Here is a 23,020-nt window from a genome sequence, read left to right on the forward strand (position 1 = left end):
GTTTCAGGCATTTAGTTGAATATAAACATAAACAATACAGTGAAAATTTTACGTTTGTCAAAAGTACAACCAACGAACCATTTTATATATAACTTTTCAATGCATGACTACTTCTTTTCTGCCAGTCAGCATAAGACCTATATATAAATGAAGGTGACTACTTTTGTGACTTCGTACCGCTTGAACCACCGGGCCGATCTCGATCAAATTTTCAACATAGATGACGTTCGAGCCTCGGATAATTTTTATCATTTCACTTTTACAGCACAACGTAGGGGAAGGGAAAGGGGAAGTTATTTAAAAATGATCGAAAATTATCGCTATTAGTCTCGAATCCATAGTTTTCGGGGTTGTTGAGATGAACAGTGACACTTCCGATGCCGTTTAAATCCGAAATTAAGATCCGCAACTTGAAGAGAGGGGAGATATGTCAAAATGATCGAAAATAACCGATATTAGTGTCAAATCCATAGTTTTCGGGGTCGCTGAGATGAACAGTGGCACATCCGATACCGTTTAAATCCAGATTCAGGACTTTATGTCCAAAATGAAATACATTCTCCCTGTGTGAAGAATGGGCATTCTGCTAATATGTAGTATAAGAAAGAGTAATTTTATGTATGCCACTGTATTAAAATTGGCTAATTTATTGAAAATTATTGTTGAAAGAAAGTATAGTGAGGAAACACGTTTGCTTTCTAATTTATTAGGTACTGAAAATCTATCTAGCTATAGATATTGAGAATTCGGATTTTACTTGGGTAATTCCTTTCCTAACAAGTCCTTCACCCGTACCTTCAACTTCCGTTTAAGCAGTCTATTGACAAACAGCAGTAATGCTGAATCCTGTCTACCGGTTCTAGCTTCCGCGATCAGCAATGAGGAAGACTTTCTACTGAGGTTTGCTTCTTCCGTGTTTACTTCAGAGTCAGAGATTTTTGTCTTCCGCTGGGACATTGAGTTTTTGCCGGGTTCGATTCTGATGAGGTCGGCATGCACTGTGGACATCGGAGTGACGTCAAAGTGATGAGCTAGACGTGGGTGGCGTCTAGAGGGACGCCTTGACCAAATAAGGAAGATCGTGTGATGTGAAGGTGGAACCCGGAAAACGAAGTTGGAACAAAACTAGCGGACAGGGAGCTCTCGGGGAGGAAGGAGGGTGATCGTCGATGAAGGAACATCTACGAAATCCAGCTTGGGAAGCTAGTATCCGAATCATGGACATCGCTCAACAGCTAAGGGTAAAGTACCATTTTAGCCGATCAGAATTCAAATACCAAACTGCATAAGCACGCCCCTAAAATTCTTCCTTATTTGTTTTACGTTTTTCCTTAATGTTTGCTGTGCTATGTCTAAATATAAATTTGAGTTTTATTTCTAAATTATTACAACAAGAGTAGATTATTTAAATCAAAGGCCATATGCTGTTTAACCATTGCGTAGCTCAGAATATATTAGACTGGAAGTAAATTATCAACTCATTTGCTAGTTATGGCCAATATTTAGTGTACAATTACTACATTCTTTCCGTGACTGGAAATGTCTGAAATTCAGTGTCTTTACAATTGAGTATTAATAAGGTGCTACTTAGTAGGCGTATGGTTAGAGCATGTGCGTTAATACACCTGATCTTGAGCTCAACTGCTGCTTGGAAAGCCAGAAATAAGATTGTTGGGAGGTAATACGCTTACCATATATTACCCAGTTGAATGTGTGCTACCGGGCTGACCTCTATCTTCTTGATGCATAGTTTCGTGACGGGGACAGCCTCGTTGATGACGCCCCCATTAACCCCCCTATTCATTCATTCATTGATGCATAGCTACAATAATTTTCTGTTTTTTAAGTAATTAAATGCGAAAAAATTATTGAAGAATAATTTTTCGTCTTTTAAAATTTTTTATAGGATAATTCACCGCATATGCGCCAGGATTTAAGTCGGCAAAGTGAATCAACAGTCATAAAAGATGCTCGAACTCAGGACCTTATACATGGTGACGAGACATACACACAAAAGACAGATTTAACGACCAATTTACTTGAAGGTGGGAATACAGAAGAGACTGAGAATAATAGTGTATCTGATGAGAAAAACTTGGCAGAGAAAACCAACAATACAGATGGCGAATACCGCAGTTTTGTAGTTGAAAGTGATGATGACACTCCTGTGTTAGCCGAATGCACAAATGTTAATCCTAATGATTTACTGGATTTTGATACCACGGCAAAGAGTTCTGTTGTGGAACAAAAAAACACTTCCAACCTAGAACCTGATAGTGAAATCTGTGATAACGAAACAAATAGTGGCCTTCCGTCAAACACATTTTGCTGTACTGTTTGTAGTGAGTATTTTTCAACTGGTAAAGATCTTCGAATTCATACGAAAGAAGCACACGACAATAGAAAGTATCAGTGCCCGCTGTGTGGTTATTTATTTCGAACTCGTTCTCACTTGTCAGCTCATTCTGAGCGTCACAACAAAGACAGACATTTTCTCATATGTGATACGTGTGGGAAGAAACTGTACTCCAAAGATGCGTTTATTAATCACATGAGATCGCATGCCAACGATAGAAGGTAAGTTTAAGTTTAAATTAGTGTAGTTGGATGTAGAGGTACAAAGTAAAAAATAGATGTAAAAAATTAAGAGTAAAAAATTTAAACCCTCGTAGCTTTACGTCCTACTGTTTTTTGTACCAGTATAAAAATAAATCTTTGAACCGACACCCTACGTGCGATTTTGTTGTATACAGGGATGTATCAAAAAGTTGCTAGAGTAGCTCTGTTGACAAAAAGTTATATTTTATACCTAAGTTTGAACAACATGTACGATATAGTTGCCTTGTGCAGCAATGCAGCAGCGGTCGCACTTTCCCTGCTGGTGCTTGAATTCGGCCTGGGAGTTATTTGCGTAAGCGAGCACATAATTTTCGGATCTCGGCAACGGTGTAGAAACGGCTACCTGCCAGCTGCATCATCTTCCGTTATATATATATATACAGATGGTGATCAGAAAAATGGAAACACCTGTAGTTGGCAACACGTCAGATGTATGGGTTGGCAGTGGTGTCGTGGCGCCCGCAGCGCCGGACCGCTGGTGGTGGTGTGTTAGGTCGGTCTCCATACTACGTCAGGCGCAGTGGAACAGCAGTGTCCAGTGGCTGCAGCAGACGGAGGTAGTGTAAAATGGGAGACCTCTCAGATTTTCAAAGAGGGCAAATTGTTGGTGTGCGGTTATGTGGAGTGAGTGTGACGGCAGTGGCTATTGTGTTAGGTGTGTCGCTTGGGACAGTGTCGAAGGTGATGACGGCTTACACAACACACGGGAAAACCACATCGGGGAAGCGGAACAATGGGCGGAAGAAAATCATGAGTGACAGGTCACGCCGGGTATTAAAGCGCATTGTCACGCAGAACCGTCGTGCCACTGCGGAGCAAGTGACGGAGAAACTCAATCAGCACCTCCCCCACCCTGTTTCGACAATCACGGTCCGCCGCGAATTACATGACATGAACTTATACGGGGTCGTGTTGCACGGGCCAAACCGCTCATCAGGGACTATAACGCTTTCGCACGCCGCAAATGGTGCCACGACCATGCAACTTGGACCGTTGAGGACTGGAAACGTGTGATATGGTCGAATGAATCATCCTACACCCTATTCCCAACCACGGGCCGGGTTTGTGTGTGGAGAACGCCCAAAGAAGCTTATGATCTGCAGTGTCTCCGCCCAACTGTGAAACATGGCGGCGGCTCGGTGATGCTGTGGGCCGCCATATCATGGTTTTCATTGGGTCCTGTGGTCACACTTAGCGGACGAATCACTGCCAACGATTAAGTCACAATTTTAGGAGACCACTTGCATTCTATGATCCGGATGTTGTTCCCGGACAATGACGTCATCTTCCAGGATGATAATGCACCCATTCACACAGCTGGCATTGTTGCAGCGTGGTTTCAGGAACATCGGGATGAAGTTCAACACCTCTCCTGGCCCGCCCAATCCCCAGATATCAACATAATTGAACATATGTGGTCCGTTTTGGAAACAAGATCCGGCGACGATTTCCACCTCCATCCTCTCTCACAGAACTGGCCGATGCCCTGCACGAGGAATGGTGTAAAATTCCACTTGCTACCATTCGCGACCTCTATCCCTTCATCCCACGTCTCATCAAGGCTGTTCTGAAGGCGAAAGATGGCCCGACACCATATTAATCTGGTAAGTTGCAATTTCGTTCAGGTGTTTCCATTTTTCTGATCACCATCTGTATATATATATAAAGTCGGCAGGATCTAAATCTGGCGAGTACGGCAGCCGCGGAAGCGACATGTTCTGTTGATATACTCATGGACAGGGATTGCTAGAGAAGAGGGTGCAGTTCTTCACGCTCCACAGATACGGTTGCTATGTTCTTCCTCAAATGCCGTAGAATGTCGCAGTAACACTGTTCTGACCATGTGGTTCGAGGGACAAATTTGCGAGTGTCTAAAAAGACAATAACTATGGTCTTTGTTGAGCTACGGTTTATCCTCGCTCTCGGCTGTTTAGAAATAAATAAAATAAGTTTTATGTCACAAGCTAGTGTCATGTAGACTAAAGGAGACGGTAATGAAGGTAAACGATTATAAAATTAGTAGAATGAGAATGTGGGAGGAAAGGGAAGAACCTTGAAAAAAACCACTGACATGATATTGTCGAACATAAACTCAGCCTGAGATCGAACCAGGGACCCCACGTACCAGAAGTGAACGCTCTACCATTGATCCACGGGGACGTAGTCTCGGGTTCGATTCCCGGTGGGTGCACTCGGTCGAAAAAATGTAAAAAGCTTTTTGAGGGTAGCCATCCTGAATGAGGTTTTCCTGGATATTCCTCGTTCACACCAGGCACATATAGGTCCCTGGCCGCTTCCTTCCCGTCCCCGGATAGTGTGCTCGCCGAGAGACGTCATTCCTCATACGTGACGGGCTAAATGGCCATAGATGCCGACAGCCCAAAAATCTAAATCCTAATCCACGGGGACGTATGGTAACCCTATATATATATATATATCCTTTTGATAAAATTACGAATGAACTGTTGTAATTTGTTCTTAGAAAATAAAACGTGTAAGCTCATACTTGAAATCATGTAGTATTCTTAGGAACTTAGGAGTAAAGAACTCTATACAGGAAATTGAGTAAACAATGAAAAGTAGATAATAATCGATAAAATCTGGAAACGATGCTTCTATAAAACTCCTTAAGAGGGAGATTTTATGGTGGAGCAAAACGAAAAAAATTACTAATAAGCCTTAAAGCATTAGGCGGAGTTTAATGTTTGTGACGTTTCTATTTTCGACCATTATCCCTAATATCCATGAAAACTTTACCCCTTTACCGTAGGAAGAGCGCCAATGCTTTTACATTTAGTCCTATTTAATGTTTAATCCATAAAAAAATTTAGCCCTCAACCTTACAACCTTAGGAAGAGCGCCAATGCTTTTAGTCTTCATGTTTAATCCAAAAATTCTTAAGCCCTCAAGTTTTAGAGCACCAAATTCTTTTAAGTGTTAGTTCCATTTAATGTTTAATCCATAAAAAATTTGGCCCTCAACCTTACAACCTTAGGAAGAGCGCCAATGCTTTTAGTCTTCATGCTTAATCCAAAAATGCTTAAGCCCTCAAGTTTTGGAGCACCAAATGCTTTTAAGTCTTAGTTCCATTTAATGTTTGATTGCTTTCAAGTCTTAGTTCCATTTAATGTTTGATCCGTATAAACATTAGTCTTCAACCTTAGGAAGAGCATCCAATGATTTTAGCCTTAGTCCCATTTCGTCATTTTGTCCCACGAATAATATTTTTCTCCTTTTAGTAAATTTTATGAAAGCATTGTTTTAAAAACTTTTTAGAGGTATTATTTATAGTCAAGAAATAAGACTTTGAGAACACCTTGGATAATTTCTTTCATTGAATCTGTTAATATTTTTTTCTTCTTTCGTAAACAGGTTTAAATGTGATGTGTGTGCTCGTGCCTTTGTAAGAAAATCCGACCGAGATCAGCATCTTCGTACGCACACTAATGAGCGTCCATTCCAGGTACGGCTAATGGCTATACTGGGTTAAAGGGGGGAGGGGTAGGGAGGCTCCAAGAAGAAAATTTATTTAAGGTACAGGAAAAGTTATGAATAATTCAGTTTCAAAATTGATCATTTTCAGTGAAAAATCATGTGACATTTTTAAGTTGAACTTACACGCCTGCTGACGAAAAGAACAAATCTAATGTGTTTGTTTCCCTTCCGATGACAGCGTTGCCAACTTGATCAGAAGATATCGTATGTAGTAGGGATGGTCATTTCCGGAAAAAGAGTTTTCCGGTTTCCGGAAATCACATTTTCCGCTTTTCCGGAAAATTTTCCGTCTTCCGCTTTCCGCAAATTTCCTTGATATCCCTCTTTCAATGCGAGTTAGTCTATGACATTTTTCTTAACTTGTTCTCTTCTTAACTTCATAATATTCAGCAGTTCGGCTCGCCTGATATCTGGAGTAATTCCTAGAGCATTGATTTGCTGTAACCAGTGAAAGATATCTTCTCCATGTTAACTGGTATAGGAACTTTATTCATGTGTGTGCTGTGATAAAAAGCATTGTCTGACACTGTAATCGAAGTATCTTAATGTTCGGCAAAAGATAATTTGGGAACCATTCAATGAAATTCTATGACGTCATTTCATCATGGTAATCAACACCTGAAAGAACAACTTAGCCCCTGGAATGAATCCGTTTATAGTTCTTGCATGTAGTAATAAAATAAACCTTTTGCCCTTTCCTACTCGAGTATTCATTTTGTTCCTTCTTTTGATCTGTTTGTCTAAATTTCATTCGTTTCATGCCTCACATTAACCCATGTCTTGTTCACCCATACAATCCTAGATGAATCTTTATTTATAATTTGGCAAAAAAAACTTCCATTTCCATACCCTAATATCGTTTGTTTTCAGTAAAACTTGTCTGCCTTAGTACTTTTTCCACCTGAGTCCCAAATCTGAAGATCTTTAAACTTATTCAACTGCCGTCAAACACATCACTTTCCCTCAGGAAGTGTAACAGCTTTCCATAGATAGGATATTCCTTCCGTTGATAATAATTATAAATGTGACAACGAATACCTAAAAACAATAAATAAATAAATAAAAAAATCCCCATTTGTTACAGAGCTTTTTCGTGGTCTTTTCTTCCTAGGTGAACAGCGATGCTATGGGTCTATTTATATGATCAGAACATTTTTTCGTTCGTAATGCGTTTTTTACCTTTTTGCAAAGCATCACCTTTTACTACTTTTGAAACTGGTTACCTTTTGCTTTTTAACTTTTTGTTGTCAAGGTAAGCTCTGACACTATTTACCATTGCCCTACTTTGTTTTCTGATCATTGTGTCCGAACTTTTTAAAAATATCTTTTTTCTTCTATAGTTACAGTTTTAATGAATCAAAAACCAGAATATTTAAAATCAATTAATAAAATAAAAGAATAACTCATTGCATCGTATCATCATGATAGCTGTAGTGTCTACATTATTATTTTGTAGTTTGCATAGGTGTGGTAACATAGTGTGACTTATTTTCTTCCAATTTATCAATTTAAAATTATTTCAGCTTCTGTATTTCCGTTTATAAACCTTTCAAATTTAACTCGCATAACCCTTTTAACTTCTAGTACCTATTTTTAAGCACTAAAGTAATGCCTTCATTATTCGATTAAAAAAAGTGCTAATAAAGCTCTTTACTTTGTTTTTTCCAAGTCTAGAGGCATTGTAGAATACTTTATGTATGATGTCATGCCTTTCTGCGTTGAGACATAGGAGGTGATGACGTAATAAATTATTATATTTTTTTTTTGTTTATGCCTATTTTTATTATTTTTGACGGGCTTACTTTGCACCTAGAAGGCTGAAATTTTGCACACACGTTCAGTGCACCCCTTAGTATTTTTCAGATTTGTTTCAGTTCTCTGCGTTAAAGCAGAGAGGGTCCAGAGGGCCAAAAATGGTTGAAAAAAGGATATATATATATATTTTTAACAAAATCTCATGTTTTCGTGATTCTTCCCGCCTCAGATTCATAATGGAGACATGTGAGTAGTACCGTTTGAAAATCTCTTATATTCTGATGAGAACGATGTACGAACCATGACCCTAGGATAAATAGGGATGTCTCAGGAAATTTTCATATTACATCCAGGTCTTTTGGAGTAATCTAGAGCATTGTGAGGCTCATTGGTAAATATTTTTTCCCGTCTTTACTATTCAAGATAGAAGCTTGAAATTTTGTACACATTTAGTACACCCGTAACTATTTTTGAGTTGATTTTGAGATCTGTGCGTTAACATAAGGGGGTCCAGAGGGGCTCAAAATTTGAAAGAAAAAAAATTCAGAAAAAATTCCCAATTTCTCTCAAAATTTCCCGCCTCAGGGACATGATAGGGAAATGTGAATGGTACCCTTTGAAAGGCTGTTCTATTCTGTAGAGAATGAGGTACGAATCATGATCCTAGGATAAATAGGGATGATGCTGTAGCTGCTTGACTGAAAGTCAATAATTTACCTAGAAAAAAACAGAACTTAAAAAAGAGAACCACGGAATGAACTGAATGGCCTCTTTAAATAAAAGGAAATGACTTTTTTGTTTAAGTTTAACGTCTCCCAGTTATATCCTTTAGGCTGAAGGAGAGTGATCGATTAATGAAAATGAATAATTGTGAAATTATTTTATTTTTTTTTGTGCTCTCCCATAGCGGATCGAATCCGGAACCACATGCACCGAAGGGGCTCACACTAGCCACAAGATTAGAAGGGCAATTATCCCTTTAATTTGTACATACTGAAAATAGCATACTTCTAAATGAAAAGTTAAGTGAACTCTGATTTCAATAGTGTATAGTAGGTAGCAAACGTGCGCAACTATCCCCTGTATATGTATATATTGATACTTAGCCTAATTTTCTTTTCAGTGTGAAGTCTGTGGACAGAGATTTAGGAATCGATCAGCTTTACATAACCATATTTTAAAACATTATGGCCAGAAACCGTTCAAATGTGAGGATTGCTCCAAGACTTTTCGCAAGAAATACCATCTGGACGTTCACAGGTAACTAAACACAAATACACTTCAACATGTCAAAATTGATCATACTTTGTATTTAAAAAATAAAATACACGAGAATAGTTCCAGAAGTTATCCGATCTAATAAAGAAAACGGAAGAAATTTGGAGGAAAAATCTTTATTTCTCGACATAGTCTCCTTTTAGTGCGATGTACTGTTCCCAACAATGTTCAATAGTTTCAATACCCTGTATACAGTGTGAACCATCGAGGTTCTTAAAATAGCCATTAACCGAAGACTCCACCTCTTCATTGTTGGCAAACCTTTTACCACCGAGCCACTTTTTCAAGTTTGGAAAGAGAAAAATGAAGTGAAATCTTCGAGTTTAAGTCCCACGTTTATGCCGGTTAGGCTAAGGGAGACGATGATTAAAATAAGTGAATGATGATGGATGAATTTGTGGAATGAGAAAGTGGAAGGAAACGAGAGTACCCCGACAAAACCCACGGACACGATGTTGTCCACCACAAACTTACTTTGGATATTTTCTTTTTTGCCAAATGCGGCCGTTTTTTCTTGATTTCGTCACTCAAAAACGCTGCAATAAGTTTGTATAATGCACGTCGTTGATCGTTTTCCTTTTTTTCAAGATAATCAATTAAAATTATCTCATGCTCATCCCAACAAACTGACACCATGACTTGCGAGCAGATGGAACTATCTTCAGGTTGGTTACTTCTGTTACTACTTGTGCAAATATTTTTCCCGTGAGCTGGTCCGCACGCAAAATACGAGGTCATATCAACAGTAACCTCCGATTTTGAATATAAATACTTCAAATTCAAATAGTCAAACTAAGAAGCAGTAGCGCACCTATAGAAAAAAAAAAAAAAAAAAAAAAAAAAAAAAAAAAAAAAAAACGCAACCAAAGCAAACATTCGTTGAAAACATTCAACAAATTGAAATAAAAAATATAAGCATAAACTTTTAAGAAATTAGACATGTTTTCTGCGCATCAATTACATTCCGTCAGGATTGGTAAACCTGTAGGAAACAGAATTTATATACATCTATACCAGTGTTTTATAAAGATGTACTGCATCAAAGAGAACATGAACTATTCAAATATGCAAAGATCGAAATGAGTCCCACTTCATCACCATGGCGATTGACTCCCTTATTTCTTTCGGTATAATTTTGAATTGTATTACACAGTTACTTAGCCGTACGAGAAAGATCAAATGAAGAACGCCTCAGATACGGTGTTGAAACTTGGCGTGGGAAACCCGGCTTCGATTCCCGGCGGGAGCTCATGTGGTTCGGATTCCACGTTAATCAGCATGGAACTATCTTATAGCCATGCTGCCGTCTCATATAGCCTTGCTGCTCAAAGGGGCGTTAAACTCAAAATCGACTCCACTCGACGGTGTTAAAACTGTCATCACACAGATGACATCGACGAATTTTTTTCCTAGTTTGGTACAGCAACAGAAATAAATGCAATATAGCTTAGTCGGACGAGTGTGGTGGCCAAAATATGTTTTCGCCATAGCCAATCAAATATTTGATTGCGGAAGTCTCCGATATTCATGTCAAAATGTGCAGTTGCGTCGTCGTTTCGAAACTACAGTCACTGCCTAATTGTTAAGGGCGAATTGTCTTAAAGTTCCGGCAAGATGTCATGTAGAAGTGTATGGTAATTGCCATTACAGAGGTGGATAGAGAACAAATAAAGAGCAGTCTGGTTATCCTGTACTTCACACATCATACGCTTAGTGAAAAATTGTGCTAATGGTGTGCAAAAAAGTAGCATTCAGTTCTTTAACATCCCAAACAACTGTTATGCTTGTTGAACATGTCTGCCTTAGTAAATATTGCCTCCTTGGTCCGCAAAATCAGGGTAGAAGGTCTGGTATAGCAACAATTTGCTGGAGAAGCTATTGGGAAAATGTTTGATGGCGAGGATACTCTTCCTGTGTCTATAAAGTCTGCACCATACTCATTATTAATGGGTGCATCTCTCCTTCACTCATGACTCGTCACACATTCGACTTGACACGACACTCACGACTCGAAGAACCTACATCGTTTATAGTTAACGTACGCCTATAAAATATTATATTAATAAGTGTAGATTAATATCTGAGCTCTGCATAGATTACATAGCACAATCAAGGCAAAACGAGTATGTTTTAAGACTTTTTTTTTTATTTTTATTAAAGTGGCAACATTACTCTCACTTTTTAAAACTGAATTTTTAACCTTTAATTGGACAAAAGATTATTCCAAAATATGATTCCAGTATGTGATCATATCCTTTTTAAAGTTACTTATAGTGATTTTTAATTATCAATTTGTCGTTCATTTTTTTATTGACAGACGCATTCATACTGGCGAAAAGCCGTTCAAATGTAACCAGTGTGGAAGAGGTTTCGTCGATAGAGGCAATCGAGATGCACACATGAGAACACACACAGGACACAGACGATTTGTATGTAATGTATGTAATCGAGGCTTCGATCGACGGAACAAATATCAGGAACATCTCCTTACACACAACGAAGAACACGCTCCATCTACAAGTGAAGTAAGTTGTTGCTGTTTATTATTATTATTATTATTAAAGTCAATGTAAGTGACTTTAAGTATATAAGGTGTTCCGCTCCAAGCCAAACTCTGCTTCTTTTTTTTTCTTTTTTATTAATAAGTTAAACATTCAAGGAGATAATCCAGCGAAATTGTCAATAGACTTACCTTGTTTTGTGCAAAAAGTGATGACATCATAAGGTATCCTGAAAGTAGCCACCATTCGCATCTAAACAAAACAGAACTGCTCTACATTTCGGAAAGTAGCTAATTGAACGTCTACTGTCACTAGCTTCTATTTTTTTTTTCCGTTAGTGCCCGAATGGTTTGAAATTACGTGGCGCATATCAACTTTTAACTTATCAAGACACAATCATTAACATGCTTTAATCGAGTTAAAGTCTGTCCGATCAATGCTAGTCAACAGAAAATTATACATTTTTCTTCCTTAATTTTCTTAGCAATAACAACGCGCACAAGTAACAACCACTTCCTTCCAATAGAGAATTAAATGAAACTACGCACTACACCAAGAAACAGGCTGGATAGACTATGGTGCTGCTGGCTATCACAAGTCAAAAAGAACTTCCTAGCTATACCAGCAGTTACACAAACAAACTTTCGTCTTGTCTCGCCACAGTAGATATCCAACGAAAATGAGACACTCCCATGTATGTTTTTCAGCAGTTTATCATGTGGCAAAGATCAGAGACATTCTTGGTCAAATTATGTTACAAAAGTTATTAAAGAAAACCTGGGTTCATCTTGGAATGGAACATCCGATATTTGAGTGCAGAAAATTGATATGTAATCCACTCCAGAATTGCAGTTCAGCCCACTTATAACGAATTTCAAGGAACCAATACAATGAATCTTTATATCCGAACTTCGTCATAAACAAACTCATGTATTTTTCCGGATTACGGAAAAAGAAACAAAGGATTAGATACGTTTAAAACAGAATATACAGCAGCATAGCATTACATCTGAAGATAATTTTATTAATTGGGTTGTTATGTAGCCTATCGTACATATTGCAGTTCTTTCTACGTGTTCAAGCACGCTTGAATAAGTCTATAATTTTCTTCTGAACCGTGTCTGCTGCCATGTTCGTAGCACTGCCAGTTCCACTTCCTCAAATGCCCGAAATGCATTGTCCGGCACCGTGTTGCTGTGTTCGAAAAAATAGCGTTGCAAATTTTCCAAACTTTGAAACTCATAAGTTGTTTCACATTTTCCACTCTCCCTCATCATCAGAATCTGCTTCATCTTTCTTCACTTTTGTCTGAAGAGATATAGCGTTCCTTTAGTTTGCCATCTTTCAATCTAGCGATGCACAAACACGAGTTTAAAAAAAATCAAGTTGCGGCTTGTTCCTACCTTACAGCTACCGAAAACGACACCTCACTTTTCCTCCACATCTAATACAATGAGCTCCAATGAAACGGAGATTTATTTTTAATCTCACTATAAGCGGTCTTTACGAAAAATACTCTTCGTAATATATGGTTATTTCTTCCATGTTTTAAATAGGCGATATGACAGGGATCTCATTTATGTTCGTAATATCCAATAATTCGCTGTTTCCGAGTTCGTTATAAGTGGACTGCACTGTAAAAGCCCGTTAGCGGATCTTTTCGTGTTTCAAGCGCATCTTGTCAGGATTGTTGTTAATCCACTCTTTCCTAAGATCCTGCTTGATTATTCTCTCATTTTGTTCTATCCGAAATCTATTATAACTGATAGTCGTCACGTGTTTATCCTATGAGCTGTCTACCATGACAGGGACAAGTAACTCGATATTGACATCTTTATTAAAACCTTAGTTGGGGGCACTATTACTCAGTAGTAGAGCAGTGACCTCTAGTGCGAGGAGCCCCTAGTTCGATCCCAAAATTACTCTTGCTATCCTCGGGTATTCCTGATGTTGAGTGGGAACTAAAAGGCCACTCCAATATAACAGTCTCTGATCCCAGATTTGCGGAAAAGATTAGAATGGGTTGACGCTGATCTCACCAGTCATCGCGTTATCGCGTGAGAAAATGTTTTACTAGTTGATTGAAATTACTTTTTTAAGGACGTTAACACATACAAAGAAAACTATTTACACATAAGAAAACGTTTTGGAAATTAAAAAAGACCGTGTTTACTCGTGTAATAATCACATTTTTTATACCAATTTTTTAAAGCGAAAATCCAACTGCGATTATTATGCGAAGAAAGCTGTCACTCAATTATCGCTATGATCAAGACAATTTGAATTTTGATACATACAGCATTGTATCAACTTAAAAATAAAGCATAGCTTACATATGGTAAAATATTTAAACTTGTAAAAATTAAACTCGTAACTTACCGATTCGTGGGAGATTAAAAAAAAAAAAAGTCTTCTTGGCATTGGCACAGAAAAATGATATATTTACATAATCGGGAAACACATGAATAACAACTGCGTAACACCACAAAGAAGAAACACACACACACACAAGAAGTGTCAGAGCTGTCCATACATGCGAAAGGCACTATTCATTCTCACCTGAAGTTTAACTTTGTAATACCTGCATCTGATCGAATCTGGGTAACTGTTCCACAGAGCATCATCTTCACTTCCTCCAAAACGTCGAATATGCTGGTCTTTTTGAAGCTTTGACATAGTGTCAAATGTTATCGAAGATCAACTTTGTACTATCCACTTGCATAAAAGTTCGAAAGATGGAAATTTTAATTTGCCACTGGGTGTTTTCTCTTTGTTGCAGTTGGCCATCCAATCGCCATACATCCACCTCATGTGATCTTTAAAAGGCTTGTTAACAGACACATCTAGAAGTTGTAAAATAAACGTGAGTCCACCGGGAATGATTACGAGATCAGCGCAAGATAAGCAATTTCGAAGAGTTTCGTTCACAAAGACAAAATTCTCATATACTGCGACTTTTATGCGAAGACGACTGTTATGCGAATAAAAACGGTATTTTAGTACTAATTCCTTCCTATCTGTTGGATAATCTGAAATTGAAATTAATACGGTGTTAGAGAATATGAGGAATAGCTGTGAAGAACACGGAATAAAAACAAATGTAAGAAACACTAAGATAATGGTACTTGGCACGAAGGAAACTGCGGCAATTATTAAAATCCGAAGGAAAATAGTAGAAGTGAATAAGTTTCCAGTATCTAAGTAGTAGTATTAGGGAAGACATCGTACGAAGAGTGAACTGATTACAATGCATTTCAAAAATAGGGGTACCACGTCACTCAAATTTCACTTTGTTACAATAATATAGTAAAACACAAATAGCCTGTTCAGACTGTTGTCATCAGTTCTGCCGGTATTAACATGACAAAAAAAGGGAAGGGATTTCTGACTGCAAATTCGTAAAATTGCAATTTTTCTGAGATGCTATTAGTGTTCTCATGCACCGAATGGAGAAATAAAGGAAAGTGGATATTTCTAATTTGTTCAGTTGTTTTTATAACTTGTTTTCAAATATTTCATTAAAGTATATTTCAATATATATTTTTTAATAAAAATAATTAATTCTTTTTTCGTGTTTTTTAAAAATCTGTTAATTAAGTTTATTATATATTATAAATATTTATTTTGCTGTGTGTCCGAGCCCGTACCAGGCTTTCAGCTCCCTTAGTCCCTGAGCAATTGCTGATAAGCCGACCTAGCCAGACCGGCACTGGTTGTAATAACACGGTCTTTAAAAAGAGGTGGGTAATCAAACTTTTTTTTGAGGAACTATTAATATCGTAAAATTCAAAACTAGAGATCAGACATGCCACATTAATTTATTTTTAATACATCGCTAAGTTTCTTAATACCAAGGGCAAAAAGTTCATAGAAGAATTTTCAGCGATTTTTCGAATCCGCTGTACTCTTATTATTTGAACTTTGCAATATATGAAGAAATTGAGAAAATAAGTTTCCTTACCCTCCACCCGTGAAATCGTGTAAATAATTAGTCAGACAAGACGTCAGTTTAATGCGAGAGCCATCCATACGCCATTTGGCGACGTACGACGAGGATTCTGCAGATGATTCTATCGTATTACTAGAAGGAAGTTCGGATGAGCGACTTATTCTGTGCCCGACCAATATAGAGATTGAGAGAATCAGTGCTCAGCGGTATTGTCAAACACTATAGTCCAGAAGGTATAACGTCGTTGGCTTCCCGCGCTTGGACCTGCTCGTCATTGGGGGTGTGGTAAGACGATAGGCAGTCATCATCAACCGTCTACTTCGCTTAGCGAGCTACGAGTAACCAAGCTGGTCACTCCCCTTAAATGTCACTACAACTTTTCGCGGGAAGCCAACGACGTTATATCTTCCGTACTATAAGACTAAAGTATGCTATAGCTTATCCAGAGTTAAGAGTGGACTGTTGGTCTTATGGGAACAGCGATGCCAAGTTGAGCATTAAAAACAAATGCAGAACAGATCGCGCTTCTATTATACTGTCGACTGATGTTGCCAACTCACGTAGTAAAAAAAGAAATCCACACCACAACGATTAATAAATAATAATAATAATAATAATAATAATAATAATAATAATAATAATAATAAACAACTTACCACATTGAATCAATCGCACTCCAAAAAATCAATTCCTTCCATATCATCATCATCACCACCATCATCATCATCATCGAAAGTTTCAGACGATTCTTCTTCAGAGGAGTCTTCACCCAAATGAATAATCAACGGCTCAACATCATCTTGCAGCTCATCTGCTTTCCACATATCACTTTCGATGTTTACCACATGCCTGACGTAGTTCTGCCAATTTTCTATTGTTACACGCTCAAACGCTTCATGAATTAAATTTTCAACGTCTTTAACTTTGAATGTTGTATTATTTGCCCCAACGTAGTGTTTTACTTGAGACCACACGAGTTCAATAGGATTGAGCTCACAGTGATAAGGGGGTAATCGGAGAACAGTGTGTCCTAATTCTTTAGCCCATTCGTCAGTCTTATATTTTTCATATTTAGGGCGATGAATGCTTATTAGATCCATCAAATCTTTCTTTAACATATCCTCATCATACTCAATATTATGTAAGGTTAACCACTGTCGCATGTCGTCTTTCTTCCAAGATTTGGTTGGCAGTGGCTCCTTACGGCGACTATGATAGGATGCATTGTCCATTACGATAACTGACCCTGGAGGAAGATTTGTGAGTAACTGATTCCGGAAGTATTCCTCAAACAAATCTCCATCCATTTCATCATGAGTGTCAGCCGTATTTTTCTTACACAAGAAAACCAATTTTGCCCCAGCTACGAAACCCTGTTCGTTGCCAGCATGAACCAAGGCATATCGCGGCCCACGACCTGTCGGATGTTTAAGTCCGCAAGAAAGTCCATACATAAAAGCTTGTTTTGCTGCTTTAATTGTTTTGTCTTTCCACTCTTTATCCACGGCTATCCCAATATTTACCCACGATTCGTCCATGTATACTATGTTTCTATTTTGATTTCGAAATTTTCTTATTTGCCGTAGATATTTGTGACGCAACGACACAATATCCTCTCTCTCTATAAGCATGGCCTTACTCTGTCTTTTCTCATAAACAAATTCAAGCTCTTTTAGAAGTACGTGGAACGTGGATCTTTTAAAGTTCGGTAAATCGGGATCTGAATTTACCTGTTTGAGAACGGAATTGAGTGTTGGTGGCAAATTTCTAAAGAAGAACTCATGGACCTTTTGTCTGATCGCACTCCTAACAAATTCATTATATTTTACAAACCGACTGTTCTTTGAAATTTTCTTTCTTAATCGCTTCTTGTTCGGTGTTACTAAAGGTCCACGTGATAACTCGCTTCGAATTTTGAAAACAGTAGTCCTGGGAGTTTTCGTGGCTTCAGCTGTTGCACTCGCGACCCAACTTATACTTTTATCCGGGTTTTTCTCCTTTAAATAATTGAACACGTTCATAACAATAGCCCTTTCTTTGCTCTTCAACACTTGACCACTGTTACGCTTAAAAGAGGTGCTGGCTGTAACTTCTTCCATTTTATATATATTAACACACACTCACGCACCTATGCACACAGACACGCGCGATTTTGTTCCCAGAACAGCACAGTACGTAAATAAACACAATCAACAAAATGCCGAATGCTCAGAGGCCACGCTCCGACACACACTGCACAATAGCAAAGACACAACAGAGAAGAATTTCGTTTGGAATTTGACATGAGTCATCTAGTGCGACAATAGACGATACAGTAGGTAAGCTATTAGCCCCACCCACCACACCAAACAGTCTGCATATTTCCTGGTGTAGTTTCTGACACCAATGTTATTATGAAACCCAACAGAAATCATAGTCAGTTATGAACTCCTAAAGAAATTTCAATGCATGAAAGATAAAAGAAATATGAAATGCGTCCTGTAGCAATTCTCGCTGATATTTCCTTCCCGACGAGGAATACATAGGCCTATATATAATTAATAATCGAACTCAGATGTTCCGAGAAACACTTCATGAATCAGTGTTTGGCCTAAGAAGTTTTACACTTACCGTTTATACTTAATACAAATAAGTTAATAGTTATGGAAAGATATGGATTATGCCTATAGCTTGGTTTAATAATATTAATAATAGACCTAATAAAACTGAAGTACTTGAAAAAAACATCCCGCAGACCATCCCCTGAAATTATTACTGCCTTTTTATTCAGAGTGCCCCCGTGGATGAGTGGTTACGTTCGAAGTTTTGTAATCAAAGGGTCCTGGGTTCGATTCCCGGTGGGGACATAACTTGTTCGAATCTCGCGTTAAGCTACAACAACTTTTCCGCTCTCTTTCCTTTTCTGATTAAAATATTTTTCTTTAGTTGAGATAGAAAAAAAAAAAAAAAGAAAAGAAAAGGAGACGGAAGTAAAATTTTACTTTTTCTTAAAATCAGAAAGATTTCATTCAATTCTTTCTGGCCGTACTTTTATTCCTTTTTAGCTACCTTTTTTCGTACTTGAAATCAGTGGAAGTGACAATAATAATGAGCGCACGAATGTAGGTTGACACTATGGTGAAATTTCTCGTCAGTTGGCAACGGCATCTTTGAGCAGACACTTTTAGTCTCGTGAAAATGCACTGGCAACGTTCTAGCAGCCGTTACGCTTATCGTGTCTTCCCCCTTCAAGTTTGAAAAACAAAAACTAGCTATTAAAAGCTAATTACATACTTTATAAGGAAAAGAGAAGTTATGAAAATTATTTTTGTATCGTCGGTAAATATTTAACATTTTTAAAGATAAACTACAGTAGTGAAATCTGTTCTCTTTAAGGGGGTAAGTACGCAGAAGTAAAAGCCCATAAGCAGCCACAGTACAGACTAAACGCTGGACGAGCTTTAGTCACAAGAAGCGGTTTGGCCTTCTGGCGTTCTCCTTTTGGACCATAGTGGTATACTACACTCTGTTGGCGCTAATCCCAAACCATGTTCCCACTATAGGTTGGGAGTGCTTTGCTCATTCGCCGTACAGTCCCAACCTCGCACCCAGCGTTCCTTCTCGTTTCGGCATTGAAGAAGGCTCTCACCGGAAGGCCCTTCGGAATCAATGACGAAGTGAAAACAGCTGTGAAGTTTTTCCATGTGCAGGACACATTTTTAAATCTTTTAAAGCATTATTACAAATACATCATCGTTCTTGATTCTTATGTGGAAAAGTAAATTACGTAAAGTAAGCTTGTTCTTTATTTTTGCAGTATATTCTTTGTCGTACATAAAGTAAACACCTCTCCAGAGATAGAAAATAAGTTCCATCCTGCAGACGTAATTCTCTTCTTTCTTCCGTGTATATTCTCTGCAAAAAAATAATTAAAGACAGATTGTACGACTTTGTCAAACCTTTTTAAAACAGCTCTCAGCATAGTTTCCTAGCTGAATTTTCGTGTCTAACTAACTTGTCAGTGTTAGTCATCCATACGGCACAAGCAATTACGGCTAACTCCCACCCTTGATGTTTATTTTGACATTTCAGAGGCCTTTGACGCCATAAATACCAAGTTGCTACTTTACAAACTCTCCAATAGATATAATATTCATGGACAGATGCTATTTTTCTTAGATTGTTATCTCTCATGGTACTCTTCTTGGATCCTATCTCCATACAGTCCCATCTTATCCGGAGTCGCTCAGGAGAGTGTATTGGATCTACTTTCGTTCTTACTGTATATGTACGATTTACCTAGCATCTTTTCGTCCTCTTCATCAGATATACTGCTTTTTGCTGATTACTGTAAACTCTTTAGAGTCATAACTCTGTGGATGATGCTTCTTTACTGCAAGCTGACATAGATAGCTTTAGAGTCTGTAAAACGCTCCTTGTTTTATATACTAGTGCATGATTACGATATATTGCTAACAGGATGTAATATTTTTACTTCTGAACAAAACTTCAGAACTCAGCTAAAGAGAACATTGTAAATTTAGAGGTGAACCTTCTGTGTTTGTATTTCTTTTTATTTTTTTATTGTTTGTTTTTATTTTATTTGTTATTGTTATGTTGTTCAGTTTCAGTCAGTTGGCTTAATGCTGTATGAAACTCTGAACAATTAAATAAGTAAAATAAACTGGTATGTAATTGAAAGCAGTCAGGATAAAGATTCACTTATATTTTAGAGTTTTTATTCATCATCTATAACTCAAATGTAGAATAAAGATTGTTGTCCTTTTGTTCTCTGTAGATGCCTTGTACACAAAGTTTGGAATGTACCAAAGTTACTGCTCTTCCTGGTTCTTCGGTTGAATTCTATCCAAGTGGCTCTACGACTGTATGGTTGGGCTTCCAACAGACGCCAGTGACACAGTGAAGCAACTGTTTGTTATAGGAAGTTAGTCTCCATTGTTGATTATATTGGTGTTCAATATGTTTTTTATTGTTATTATTTTATTTTTAAGCGTTGCAAGTTGATTATTAGTTTGTAAAGGTATTGATACACTTATACGGGAAGGCGGTGTACAGAATGCTTAGGTATTACCTAAAGTTTTTGTTACTATCGGTTTCAAAAGCTTTTCGTTTAACAAAATCTATATTGCAGATGTTTTGCGTGACTGATTCAAATATGGTAATATATGCAGGAATACCTTGCATAAGGCGGGTTATGTTTTAACGCGGATTTTATTGTTACATTTTTACGAATTAGTGCTAGGTTCATCAATTGAAATTTTAGAAAATATAACCAAATATATATATAAAAGCAATAAATAGATTTTATGCGTGTATAGATGGAAGTCGAGTCGAATATTGGCTACTGATATGACGATATTAACTACAATTCAAGAACGGGACACAGTAGCGTAAAGTAGTTGAGCGTTCATCTCTTGTGCAAGGGGTCCTTGGTTTGATCCCTGGCCGTGAGTTTGTGGTGAGCATTGTATCCATAGTTCTCCCGTTTCCTCACATACTCTCATTCCATCAGTTCTTTTCAGAAGCATTCACTCTCAATAAATCGTCCGTCTCTTTTACCCTGCAGTGTCTAAGCGAGAAAGTGAAATATTTCGTTTTTCATGTAGAAATAATGCTTTTTTTTGTTTTCTTTTTTTTTACAAGTTTTATTCGTTTAAAAGGATTTTGTGTGTTATTTTGTTTATATATTGTATATATATTGCAATGTTCTGCTTGATAGAGTCTTTAAATAATGTAAACGAAGTTTTAACCTTTCACTTTTATTATAAAAAGAATTGTCTTATAAATTTTTTTTTACAAAGTTCTTGTTAAGTGTTTTTCTAAAATGTTTTCAGTGTACAATAGGTTTGATGTTCCTCGGCACACAACGTGGTCTAAGAATAGGATAATTGTCCTAGCTTACAGCGACCTCAGACGGGAATCGGTAGTATACTCCGTAGCCCACAGTAGCCTCGGGAGATAGGTTTTAAAGGAAAGCTCTGTAGCTCATTGCATTCCAGAAGTTGGTATTAGAAGGAATCTCCATAACCCATGGCGGCTTCGGGAGGTTTTTGGTAGGTGAGCGATCAGCTTTGAACAGATAGTTTTCTATTCCTATGGTCCTCTTTTATGGCGATCTTCTTAGAGGGAGGACCTAGAGAGAGGAAGTGTAACACGCTTTTTCAGGCCAGCCACCGTGAATGAGGTTTTCCTGGGTTTTCCTCATTCACACCAGGCAAATGCCGGGGTGGTACCTAACTTATAGATCCCAGGCCGCTTCCTTCCTTCCCTTTCCCCGGATTGTGTGCTCACCGAGGAACGTCATCCCTCAAATCGTGAAGGGCTAAATGGCCTTAGAAGCCGAAAGCCCAGAAATCTAAAATCCTAAAATTGGTTATCTTCGTAGCTCCTCGAGTCCATTTCGTATCTTCCTGGTTGCGTGATCTTCTTATGTAGTCTGCCGCTATTTGTTTATGGTTGTAAAAGCACGTGTTTGTAATGAGAACATGTGATTTGCAGTGTGTGGATATACGGATCCTTACAATATATTGTATATTATAGTTTATATCAGGTATATATGTAAGTAAATATAAAAACTCCTATTTTCATTTCTATCCTATATTTCTACAATATCCAAATGCAGGATGTATCAAAATTGCGTGACCATAGACCAGAAAAAAAGAAAAGCTTGTTGGAAATACGTGATTATCATTGTAAAATGGTGAAATTTTTCCAATTGCATCAGCCGTTTGGGCTTCACGCTAGTAGGGGGTCCCATGTTAAATGAATTTTTTTGTGACGAACAGATTCAATTTAAATTTATTAATTGTAAATAGACCACAAACAATGCGGTTTTTGCATAGCACGTACATTCGTTGGAACTAATTTACCGCGTTATGCAAGGTATTCCTGTGGTATAGTATTTTATAAGGCCTGCAATAAAAATGGTATGAACATACGATTAATGGAATATGGCACTTAAGTCAACTTTTTATCTGTGAATATTCTCTAGTTTTTTGTACTTCCTCCCATCATTATGATGCACTTTCATTTATCACAATTTCTATAGCGTACAACAGTGGGACGTTAAACAAGATTTTTTAAAGAATTTATTTTATTTTGCATATATAGATGATCTACTATCAGGATTCCTACCGACCTGGAGAAGTCAAGGAATTCAGCTTAACTTATGGAAAATCCTTCAAAAGTCAAGGAATTTCATCAAAAGCTTTCAAAAAAAAAAAAAAAAAAAAAAAAAAAAAAAAACGGAAAAGTTAGGGAATTTTAAGTATGGATTTTTTATTTTTCAGAACCCTTTTTTCTCGTTCTATCTATATGTATATATACAATACATATGTGAATGCATAGTAGATGAGGAACTCCCTGGTCGGGAAAAATATAGTTGCCTTTTTACACTATCTATAGACCTGGAAATTTGTAAATC

The 23,020-nt window shown here is 37.6% G+C and overlaps 1 protein-coding gene across 2 annotated transcripts in view; it reads left to right on the forward strand.

Moving 5' to 3' along the window:
* The window catches only part of LOC145662370 (uncharacterized), a 39,434-nt gene extending 16,686 nt beyond the window's left edge, over positions 1–22,748 (forward strand). For both annotated transcript variants that reach the window (XM_081727883.1, XM_081727882.1), the window contains exons 4-8: positions 1,907–2,577; positions 5,992–6,082; positions 8,993–9,129; positions 11,465–11,672; positions 20,375–22,748. In XM_081727883.1, coding sequence (XP_081584009.1) covers positions 1,907–2,577; positions 5,992–6,082; positions 8,993–9,129; positions 11,465–11,672; positions 20,375–20,500 — 1,233 coding nt within the window. In that variant the 3' untranslated portion in view covers positions 20,501–22,748. The remainder of the gene's footprint in view (positions 1–1,906; positions 2,578–5,991; positions 6,083–8,992; positions 9,130–11,464; positions 11,673–20,374) is intronic.
* The last annotated feature ends 272 nt before the right edge of the window (positions 22,749–23,020 follow it).

Source organism: Thermobia domestica, chromosome 10, assembly GCF_964235325.1.
Source record: "Thermobia domestica chromosome 10, izTheDome1.hap1.1, whole genome shotgun sequence".
In the NCBI taxonomy this organism is placed as follows: Eukaryota; Metazoa; Arthropoda; class Insecta; order Zygentoma; family Lepismatidae; genus Thermobia; species Thermobia domestica.